Genomic DNA, 11,701 nt, shown 5'->3' on the forward strand with positions numbered 1-11,701 from the left:
CTTATTATTATTATCAATACTAATATCATTAACATTAATATTAATGTTCTCTTATTTTATTTTTTATTTAATGTTATTTTTTTTAAAAAAAGTATTTGTACTGTAATTATTTTTACGATATTATTTTTAACAACAGTATTTTTCTACTTATCTGTTATCAAAGAAGAAATTTTCAAATTATTAATAGTTTGTAAGAGTTTAAAATAATAAAATCGCTACAAGTTATAAATAAAATTCTCACAAAATTAATTTTGTTATTATTTAAATAATTTTTTAACCATGTTGTCTCAAAATAAAAAAAAGTTAAAAATCAAAGTATTTTTTTTAAACAGAAATCGTCTTATCTTTCCTAAAAATGGACAATAACCAAATTAGATGTTTACTAAAAATTGATAACATAATAACCTCTCACTAGGCAATATTTTCATCATTCTCACTCTAGTGTGCACGTGTCAATTTCATCGAAGCTCCTTAATCATTGTTTTACTTTTCTTCAAGGGATGATACAATGCTTGAAGTTCACCATTATCATCATTCTTCTTGCTTTTCTGTAAATTAAAGAATATCCACATCAAATCTTGAAGTACAATTGAAGAAGAAACACTTCATTGCCTTCCTTTCCCTAATCTTCAACCGCATTTTATATATATACACACAACATTCACTAGCTCCATGTTCATTTTCCAGCACTCATACCAATTTATTCAGAATGCAGCTTCCAAAGTCCATTTCCACCTTGCTTTTCTTCATAATCTGCCCTTCCATTTTCTATGGTAATAATTACATATTTCAACTCTCTATTATTCCAAACAATAGAAACAGATATATATTTTTTCCTGTCAAACTTGTTTGGTTTTATAATACTCTTATAATCTAAAGTGTAATTGAATATTTTACTTTGGACCATAGTTATATAAAATGCAATACGTCTTGATACGCGAATAGATACATGATACATCATATTGAAAATATTTATATAAAAAATATATTTATGACATTTTAGTATGTAAATGAATTGTAAATTAGTAAACTCATATAACTATGTTTCGGACAATAATACCATGCCTCAAATATAGTTTTGTGCATTACACACTAGGATAATCTATGATATAGATTTTATCATTTTAGCATAATTTTACATTACTAACTTGGATTAGCTTAATGCATCATACATCAAGTTAATCTCTGTATATTTAAGTGATTCCATTTATTTCAATGTTACAACATGTAAAAATTTTGCAAAATTATTGGTTTGTTGAAATGACAAAATATATATAAATGCAGGGAATATTGTTATAGAAGCACATAATGCAACATTCTATGTGCACAATAAATGTCCTTTTCCAATATGGCCAGCAACTGCACCAAACAATGGCCAACCAATAATAGCAGATGGTGGATTCTACCTTGCTCCAAACCAAACCCAAAAGATCATAGCACCATTGACATGGAACGGTAGAATTTGGGCTAGAACTGGTTGCAACTTCAATTCGAATTGGAAACCAGCATGCCAAACCGGAGATTGCGACGGAAGACTAGCCTGCAAGGGGCTCATAGGCACGCCCCCTGCAACACTAGTCGAGTTCTCGCTCCAGGGCGAGAAAAAGGCTAGTTTCTATGACGTTAGCCTCGTTGATGGCTATAACATACCGGTTTCCGTGATGGCAAAGAACAAGGATCCTAAATGTTCAATCCTAGGATGCTTAAAAGAGTTAAAAAATTATTGCCCCCATGAGCTTGAGGTTTTGAACACTAGAGGAGAAGTTGTGGCTTGTAAAAGTGCTTGTTTGGCTTTTGATGTTGACAATTTCTGTTGTAGGAATGAATATGGTAGTCCAGAGAAGTGCAAGCCTAATGTGTACTCAAACATTTTTAAGGAGGCTTGTCCATATTATTTTAGTTATGCTTTTGATACACCTACTCCTTTGGCGAATTGTTTTTCTAAAGAGTATGTGTTAACGTTTTGTCCTTATGGGTTGGGTGGTGGTGATAATAACGGTGATGGTAATGGTGGTAAGTACCAATCTGAGTAAGTGAGTAGAATTTTGATATGAATTTAAGAACTAATTTATTAATGTATTTGCCTTGGTTATGTGTGGTGGTTGATTTCATCAGAATAAATCAAATTAATACTTATTGTTTGAAATATAGCAATGAAGTTGTGTATGTGGATCAATTCTAATATTGAGATTAAGAGGGGTATTGAATTTTATTGGTTGACATTATTGGCACTAATTAGTTGTTGCTGCTACAAAAGGAACACATTTCTTGCATTTTTTTTTTGAAAAAATTTTCACTTCTGAAAAAGCAGTTTTTCTACTTTTGCATGTGGGCTTTTGAATTCTCTTTATAAGAAGTGTACCTTAAACTCACAATGTCAGTATTATCATATGTCTTGATCTATATAAAATGTTTTGTTGGTGAAAAAATTGTACATACTTACATCCATGTTGCTATGTATCATGTTATATGTCGATATTATTATTGTTATTTTACATAGATTTTTTTTGGAAGATCTATTTAACAATGTGTTAGTAAAAATTTAAAATAAATAATTTTATAGGTTTTTTATTTTTTACTTGAAACAAATACAATTTTTTTTTACTAATATTTACTAATTTTTTAAAATTATTTTTTTATTTTAAATTCTAATTTTTTATACTTATTTAATATATAAAGTAAAAAATTAATTAACGTTAATTTTATCATTTTTATAAATTCACTAATCTCATTCCTTGGAATACAAACATAAAAAAAAATAGTCACAAAAAAAAAACATAAAAAAAATATATTAAATAGGCTGGAAAATTGGGCTGATAATGTTTTATGAACTGAATAGAAACAAAGCTTCGAAGTTGTTTTTGATCAGGCCCATAACCCAGTCACCCCTTTGACCCTTTCCCTGTTTAGGGTTTCTACGTTCTACTTTGCCGTCGAAATCCTCTTTATAAACCGATGCAGCATCTTCTTTCAGTCACTTCCTCCAGGTTATGCTTTTTCATTCCTCCATATTTCTGAGTTAGATCCCTTACTTAGGTTACTCTATTTCGCTTCTTTCTTAATCGTGTGTTTGTTTTCAATCAAGTGATGAGAAAATAAAACTGCAACAATATGAAATGGATTCAATCCATGATTACCTGTATTTAAGTCTCTGATGATTTACTAGCACCTTTTTGTTTCTCCTATTCAGCTTCTTTTTCATTATTATTATTTTTTAATTTTGTTTTCGTGAATTGAAAGCTAAGAGACATGATGATTTTTATATTGGTCCGTGTTTCTGAATTACCGTGACCGACATCTTTTTCCAATCTCTGATCTCTATTAGCGAAATAACAAAGCGTATTTCCCTTTTTCCCCAAATCTTAGGGTTTTGAATTTTACATCTCAAATTCAACTATTCTGAACCTTCAATTAGTGGTTGCTCTGTGATTTCTTGCATACATTGCAGTATACGCTATTCTGATTTAATGTATGAGCAGAAATTTTATTGCGTATGAGAGCTGCTGCTAATTTGCTATATTGTTCTAACCACAATTGTTGATTTTGTTTTTCGTTTTGTTGAAATTTTCAGCTGAAATTGAATAATAGATTCGTGTTCTGCTGTGACGAACTAAGAATAAAATTCACATGTCAGACTTCAGAGATTTTTCAAAAGTCAATGAGAATGATAATTCTTCACTGAGCAGAAACTAGAAATTTATTTAGTTTTATTATTTTTTTAAGAAATTTTGGAAAATTTTATTGACGGGAGATTTCTCCGAAGGAGTCTCATACATAATTGAGAGCAAACTTAATTGGTGTTTGCATAGTTCTCAAGTAACCGTCAGAGATCAATGCTCATCGGCGTCGACGGCGCCGCCCTAACGGGTGGCATCTCCGCCGGGGGCTGTCTCATATTCCATTGCCTTGTGGAGCGGCGTCGCTGCCTTTACCATTTGGGACTGGCCATGAGACATACATTTCAATTTATAAATATTTTTAGGTTATATAATTTAGTAAAGTATACTTTTTATTCTTAAGGAATGAATTTGTTTTCAAAAGTATTTTTGATTGGTTAGTTATATTTAATTTTATCTTTTTAGATTTGTGTCAAAATTATACTGAATTTTAATTTCATGTAATATCTTAGAAATAAAATTTAAAATTCTTAGGGATAAGTTTAACACTTTGAAAATATAATTGAAAACGTTGGCATATTAAATTTTAGGGCATTTTCTAATATTAGGGACAAAATCCTATAATTTGTTTTCGAGTATACATAATGTGATATAATGTATATTAGTAGATAATGGTGTCAAATTGAATTTAGTTATGCATATGCTTAGAGTAATTTATTAAATATTCTGCTTTATCGATTCTATACATCAAAATTAGTCACCAATACAATTCATGCTGGTTCTATGGTGGTGAAAGTATATTTGGATCTTAGTGGTTTAAATATAATTTTTTATCTTAACTATTAAAAAATAGTGATGAATGGTTTAGATTAAATGATTATTATATATTAAAAATTATAATAATATAAATAAATTATTTAACATTTTTAAAATTTTAATTTTACTTTTTTATTCCTTTTTTCTCAATTTGTTCTCCCTTTATCCTATCATCCACTTTGCTATCTTTCTCTTATGATAGTAAATTAGATATAATTATGAATATTTTTTTCTAATTAATGTAAAATTTGAGGCAAAAATAGAAGCTCCTATAAAAAACAATACGCATCACTTACATATCATGGGTATGAAGCAACCATAGCACTTTTGACCAAGTGAATTCGTCTTTTATTGAGGTTTAGTCTAGAATACAACATATTGGATCTGTGAAGTGGCAACTAGCAAGGCATTGAAATTGTATATTAGATACCATTTAACAAGGCACAACCCAGTCATCAAAGATCAGTTCAGTTTTTGGTGTTAAAAATTGTATAGAAATTAATTATTACTTTTTACCACTGTTTTTATCTCAAAGATACAGCAAGTGGCGCGATGGTGGTTATTTTTATGAAGAAAAACAAGAGAAAGAAGATGATGGTACTTAAGTAATTTACTATATTATTTTTTAATTTTTTTTTATTTGTACCACCAAGATCCTTAATATATCTTTTCTCACCTAAGACAAAGCCTATTCATTTTTCCCACCTAAGACAAAGCTTACAAAATTATCGTAGAGAAATTCGTTTGCAATATTTGTAAATTATGTATAATAGCATTGAAACAAATTGTATGATAGTATGTACATTTGTTACAGGTGACGGTTAAAAGAATGGCGGGGAAGTGAACAGTATCCGAGGCAGAGAATAGATGTCCAACAAGGAGCAGGTGCAAGTGGTTTGGTGAAGATGTCAGCATTTTGTTCTTTGCTGGAAATTGACTGGAAATTGGCAAAAGTTTGATAAGACCTATTTTTCTCGTACGACGTGGCAATCGACTTCGATGTGTTTAGTGCGCTCATGAAAAATGGGATTGGCAGCAATGTGACGAGCGGATTGGCTGTCACAATAGATAGGAATAGGACTAGAACAAGGTAAGCCAAGATCAGACATAAGATAAGAGAGCCATTGAGCTTCACAAGTTGCTGAGGCAAGAGCACGATACTCTGCCTCTGAAGAGGATTTGGACACTGTCAATTGTTTCTTACTCTTCCATGAAATGAGGGAGGTCCTCAAGTAGAAACAGAAACCAGAAATGGACCTTCTTGTATTGATGCATGATGCCCAATCGGCGTCAGAGTAACCCGAAAGCAACAAATCTGAGGAAGTTGAGAAAAATGAGAAAAATAAACCAGCTGCAGGGGCTTGTTTGAGATACTTTAAGACACGAATGGCAGCTTGATAATGAGCAGTGGTTGGACAATCAAGTCAGTGACTGAGTTTGTCAACGGCAAAAGAAATGTCAGGTCTTGTTGTGGTAAGATAAACAAGCTTGCCAATTAATCGTCGATATGAAGCCACATCAGAATAGGGAGGAGTTGAATTTTTATTTAACTTGTTAGAGTAGTCCATAGGAGTAGATACAGGTTTACAATCAGTCATACCATAGTCAGCTAGAAGATCAAGCACATATTTTCGTTGATTAACAGCAATTCCCTTGCTTTCCCTGGCGACTTCTAGTCCTAAGAAGAATTTAACATCCCCAATATCCTTGATTTTGAAAGCCTCATGAAGGTGTCTCTTGGTAGATTCAATCTCTTGTATATTATTCCCAGTGAGTATGAGATCATCAACATAGGCTAGGGCAGCAGTGAAGGTCTCACCGGTCCGTTTTGTGAAGAGAGAGTAGTCATGTTTGGATTGAGAATAACCAAGAGATGTGAGCATAGAGGTCAGCTTAGCATTCCATTGTCTACTAGCTTGCTTTAATCCATAAAGAGATTTTTGAAGCTTGCACACCAACCCGGTTTGAGAGACAACAAGGCCAGGAGGAAGTTGCATGTAGACTTCCTCGTCAAGATCACCATGAAGAAAGGCAGTGTTAACATCAAGCTGGTGAAGATGCCAATCTTTCGCAGCAGCTAAAGCCAAAAGAAGTCGTAATGTTGTCATTTTGGCTACAGGGCTGTATGTATCAAAGAAGTCAAAGCCTTGCCTCTGAGTGTACCCTTTTGCAACCAGTCTTGCTTTATGTCTCTCAACGGAGCCATCAGGCTTCAGTTTGAGTTTAAACACCCATTTACAACCAATGGCTTTCTTTCCTATGGGTAAAGGAGTGAGGGTCCAGGTCTTATTTGTAGCCAAAGCTTTTAATTCAGCGGAGATAGCGTCTTTCCAACAAGATTCAACAATAGCCTCCTCATAATGTTTGGGTTCAACAGACGATGCAATAGCCACAGATAGTGTGTGATGTGTCTTAGATAAATTATGAGAAGAAACATAGTTAGAAATTGGATACCTTGAGGATTTTGTCACAGCGTAATCAATTGAGGTTTGAAAACAATGAAAATCATTAAGATATGCAGGTTGTTTCTTTTCTTTAGTAGATCTTCTAATATCGGGAAGTGAGGGTGGAAGTTGTGAGTTATGTTGTGCAAGTTGTGATGCAGGTCTAGGAAGAGAGGGAGATGCTGATGCATTAATATGAGTGAAATGAATATTATTTTGAGGTGTGATGGATGCATGAGCTGTGTCGGAAATGAATGTATGACCTTGTGGTGGATTGTGCGTGTGTAAGTAGTCAAAAAGTGTATCAAATGCAATGGAATCATGTGCTTGTGCAGTGGAATGAAAGTTCATACTATTGTCATTAGTAGTGGATGCAGAATTTTTGAAGGGTAAAACATGCTCATAAAATGTCACATCTCTAGAAACTATGAGTTCATTAGTTTTTAAATCCAAAACCAAAAAACCTTTTATGCCGTGCTTGAATCCAAGGAAAACACATTTCTTTGCCCTCGGATCAAGCTTTTTCCTTTGACAAGCAAGAGTAGAGATGAAAACTAAGCAACCGAAGACCTTGAAATTTGTGAAATTAGGTAATGTGGTGTTTAAAATCTCAAAAGGAGTTTTCTGAGCTAATAACTTGCTAGGAAGACAATTAATTATGTGAGTTGCATATGATAAAGCAAGATCCCAATAAAAAGATGGAACGGAAGAATGAAACAAGATGGCTCTTGTGACCTGTAGATAGGGGTGGGCAAAAAAATCCAAAATTTGGATTTTAAACCAAATCCAAACCAAACCATTTAAAAAAAAACAGTTTTAAACCAAAAAATATTCAAACCAAACCAAATTTATTTTATAATTTGGTTTTAAATCCAATCCATCTAAATGGTTTTAAATCCAGATCCAGATCCAGATCCAGATTAAAATCCAAATCTCAAAAAAACCCTAATTCTTCATTTCTGATTTGGTGAACCAGTTTTAGCTCGCACGAAATCACCAATCCTTTTCTCCTTCGCCCCGTAGCCGGCACCGCCGCACCGGAGCAGGCAACTGGCACTGCAGTTTCGTAGCTGCCACCACCACCACAAGCGCGTCGCGCCACTGCTCTGTTCCGCCATCCGCGGTTCCGCCGTCCGCCTTTTCTCGCCGTGACCCAGCTCTGTTCTTCTCCGTTCTCTGGGTACCCTCAAGGTGCCGTCCGCCTTTTCTCGCCATGACCCAGCTCTGTTCTCCGTTCTCCGTTCTCTGGGTACCCTCAAGGCGCCGTCCGCCTTTTCTCGCCGTGACCCAGCTCTGTTCTTCTCCGTTCTCTGGGTACCCTCAAGGTTAGATAGGTTTACCAAAGGTTTGATTCCATGTTCTTTTCTGTTCTGTTCCATTCCATCAATTTGAAAAACTGAACAAAGTTTGATTGCTTATGCTGTTATGCATATCAAGTGTTTGTGTTAATGCCATTTTTATTTTGGGGTTTTTTTTTTTACAGCAAGGTTGTGTGGTTGTCCTTTGATCAAGTGTTGACGGTGATTTCTCAGAAGAACCATTCGCAGAGGCTCACCAAGCACCAGGTATTTGCCTTGCGTTTTGTTTAAATTTTTTAATTAGCTTTGAATTTTGTTCCTGTTCATTCATCATGCTACTCTGTTGTTGATACATTGCACCAGGTTTCTCCAACTTTAACTATGGTTCATTCACTTTATACACATGCTAGAAAACCACATGATTTTACCCTCTTATTCAACTTTAATTATTCATCTCAACTAACATTGGATTCTATTTGTACTCTATCAGAACTTCAATCTTTTGTTTTTCTCTGTCTTGATGGGTTCAATTAAAGCTCAAAATTACATAATTTGTCTGCATATTACGTATAAAAAAGATTGTTCCCATTGCATTGATCCCAAACGTGCAATAACTAACTGAAATGAAACTGTTGGTGAAATCAAATCTCTAATTAAGCTAAGTTTGCTTTGTTATTACGTTCCATCAACTTTGAAGATAGAACTTCTTCTCTGCAATAATTAACATGGAGTTTCAGTCTCCTCCAATTCCAAAGCTCTACCTTCTTTTATGCTTATCTTTCATCCTCTTACTTTCTTCTTTTCACGCTCATGCTAGTGGTTACAACTTCAGATTCTGTGGTATATATATTTCGCATCTTAGCTAGTCTTGCATAATATTAGTATTTAGCAAATGTTGCATGTGTTAGATGTTATTATTAGAATAAGATTTGAACTCTCTCTTACTCTACTCCATGTATTATTTGATATATTAGTTAACAGGGGAATTTGTGGTAGTTATGAGTATGGTGATTATGGTAGTTATGAAAATTTAATAATACTTGAAAAATATAGTTAAAATTAAAGTTATATTTTTTTATTATTTGACAATATTTTTTAATTTGATCATTCTTTATTTCTTCAAATTTGAGGTACAAGCAGTGATTTAGTGATGTGTTGGCTGTTTTGAGGTACAGGACAGTGATTTAGTGAATTTTGTTGATATGAAACAACTCAAAATGCTAATGTTTCTTTTTCCATTTTATTCTATAATTTTCTTTCTTTTGATTGGATTTCTAGATCTAAGATTTGAAATTCTGTTTGCTCTGTAAATTCTGTTGAGTCTTCTTGTTGTTGCTGTGGCTGAACATGAAAATCAAAAGTGGTTGTTGTTGAGCAGTTTGTTGTTGAAGTTCCTGATGAACCTGAACCTTGATTTGCAAATTGTTTTTCATAAAATTTTGCCAAAGATAAAATTTACTATTTATATTTATAGTCATTGAAACTATCCTAATTGTAATTGGGCTTGACCAATATTTTTACTCGCAACACTTAACTAAATTATTTAGTTCATACAGTAATAGCTAGTATTGTAATTCATAGATATAAAATAGTAGAGTACGTAGCAGTAGCACTACTTGAGTGAAATTATATATACACGATACAATAACATCCCAGATTATATATACACGATACAGCAACAACCCAGATATATATAATAAGCCTAGCTAGAGCCTAGGTGGGTGCATGTGTATTAAGAAGTATTAAGAAGGCTCAAATTAAAGTGTTTTATAGAGATAGATGGAGGTGGCATGCATAGTAGTAGTATTTGTTTTAATTTGGGGATGGGGATTGGGGAGAGTTATGAAAAACTGGAACATTTGAAAGTCCAAATATAGATTCCTCTAGTTGAATCCAATCTGTTATATTAAATGCTTTATCTTTATTCAATATTTCCTTGGTTGCATTATCATGTCTACACAGAATATCAAACATCAATATGAGATTTAACATGTAAACAAATTGGTAACTTATCAATTCAGTTTGCTCTTTAGTAGTATGTATTTCTGCTTGTTGACATTTGAGATATTTGTTTTTGCCACTTGAATTATTCATTGTTCATCAATAATGAAACCTTGTAGCATGTTGATATAATTGTTATAGTGGTGTAAATTTTACATTTTATGTATGCCTTTCAACATTATTTTATTAGGTACTTTATAGTTTTAGGATTAGCTTTTAGATATATTTTTATTAAATGCAATTCTGAACTTTTAAGCTGAGGTGTGGAATATGATAGCAAATGAAGACTTAAATATAGGATAGCAAATGAAGACTTAACTTGCTAGCTTCTATTTTCTTTAAACCCCTTTCTGAATGTGTAACAGAAGATGGAAGCTATTGCACTCTAAAATTAATAGGTTAAAAAAAGGGGATGGCTGAGATTCATGAGCAGAACTAGATATAAAATAAAATGCAGGAAATCAGGGACTAATTGTCTAATTTAGTTTACTAAACATATTCTGATGCTTGAGTGACTACTTTTTATAGGGATAAGGTAAAGTTAATGTTGAAGTTTTATTGGCTGCTGTTTCTTTGGATTAGTTTGCGTTAATTTTAGCATATTTGGCATCAAATTTTGAGTTACGTACACCTTGCTTTATATGCAGAGCAAGATGAATGAAAACAGTAATATTGAAGCAGCAGGGATGTCCGCTAGCACTCAACCATCTTCTCCACCGTCAAGTGTTCGTAAGAATCGGTCAGCTGTCTGGGATCATTTTGATGTAGAGAATGCTATCGAGAAGAAGGCTAAATGCAAATATTGTGGTAGCTTAATACAATATGGGAATGGAACTAGCTCAATGGGTGGTCATTTGAGAAGATGCAAGCAAAATCCTAATAATGATTCGAACAAAAGAAGAAAAACGACGACCACACCGACTATAGATGAGCGTGGTGTTTTAAATTCACCCAGTGCTTCCAAATTTGACCAAGAGGAGGCTCGAAGGGCACTTGTGGAAATGTTTATTGGGGAAGAGCTACCATTTCGCTTCGTTGAAAGCCCGAAATTCCGAAAATTTGTGCATGCTCTACAAGCAAGATTCAAAGTTCCTTCACGGACTACATTAGCACGTGACATTGGAGCTCTTTATGCTGAAGAGAAGATGAAGTTGCAAGATTTTCTTTCGACAAATTGTGGTAGAGTATGTCTAACCACTGACACTTGGACTTCAATTCAAAATTTTACTTATATGAGTTTGACAGCACACTTTGTTGATTTGGATTGGAAATTACATAAAAAAATACTTAATTTTTGTCAAGTGACAAGTCATTCAGGAGAGGTTATAGGAGCAACAATTGAATCTTGTTTAAATAATTGGAATTTGAATCGGGTCTTTAGTGTGACAGTTGATAATGCCTCATCTAACGATGTTGCAATTAAATATCTGAAGCAGCGATTGAATTCTTGGAATAGCATTATTTTGAATGGTGAATTTATTCATATGAGGTGTTGTGCACATATTATAAACTTAATTGTAAAAGA

The 11,701-nt window shown here is 33.3% G+C and overlaps 1 protein-coding gene and 4 non-coding genes across 5 annotated transcripts; all 5 read left to right on the forward strand.

Moving 5' to 3' along the window:
- The first annotated feature begins 648 nt into the window (after positions 1–648).
- LOC107471084 (pathogenesis-related thaumatin-like protein 3.5) lies at positions 649–2,134 on the forward strand. The gene is made up of 2 exons (XM_016090532.3): positions 649–773; positions 1,285–2,134. The coding sequence occupies exons 1-2, from the start codon at positions 710–712 to the stop codon at positions 2,031–2,033; spliced, it is 813 nt and encodes a 270-aa protein (XP_015946018.1). The 5' UTR covers positions 649–709; the 3' UTR covers positions 2,034–2,134.
- Positions 2,135–3,078: 944 nt separating this feature from the next.
- LOC127743727 (small nucleolar RNA Z199) lies at positions 3,079–3,160 on the forward strand. Its single transcript, XR_008005110.1, has one exon. It is a non-coding gene; the product is annotated as a small nucleolar RNA Z199 (small nucleolar RNA).
- An 84-nt stretch (positions 3,161–3,244) lies between these two features.
- Positions 3,245–3,319, forward strand: LOC127743678 (small nucleolar RNA SNORD18). The gene has a single exon (XR_008005062.1). It is a non-coding gene; the product is annotated as a small nucleolar RNA SNORD18 (small nucleolar RNA).
- A 100-nt stretch (positions 3,320–3,419) lies between these two features.
- Positions 3,420–3,502, forward strand: LOC127743728 (small nucleolar RNA U54). The gene has a single exon (XR_008005111.1). It is a non-coding gene; the product is annotated as a small nucleolar RNA U54 (small nucleolar RNA).
- Positions 3,503–3,594: 92 nt separating this feature from the next.
- LOC127743730 (small nucleolar RNA R64/Z200 family) lies at positions 3,595–3,689 on the forward strand. The gene has a single exon (XR_008005113.1). It is a non-coding gene; the product is annotated as a small nucleolar RNA R64/Z200 family (small nucleolar RNA).
- The last annotated feature ends 8,012 nt before the right edge of the window (positions 3,690–11,701 follow it).

Source organism: Arachis duranensis, chromosome 10 (assembly GCF_000817695.3).
Source record: "Arachis duranensis cultivar V14167 chromosome 10, aradu.V14167.gnm2.J7QH, whole genome shotgun sequence".
Taxonomy (NCBI): Eukaryota; Viridiplantae; Streptophyta; class Magnoliopsida; order Fabales; family Fabaceae; genus Arachis; species Arachis duranensis.

What these genes read in the sequence shown, in the direction of transcription:
- LOC107471084 (XM_016090532.3), top strand. Translation starts at nt 710, where the DNA reads ATGCAGCTTCCAAAGTCCATTTCCACCTTGCTTTTCTTCATAATCTGC. An exon ending in CTGCCCTTCCATTTTCTATG is followed by an intron (nt 774 to 1,284) that starts GTAATAATTACA and finishes ATATAAATGCAG; the next exon opens with GGAATATTGTTATAGAAGCA.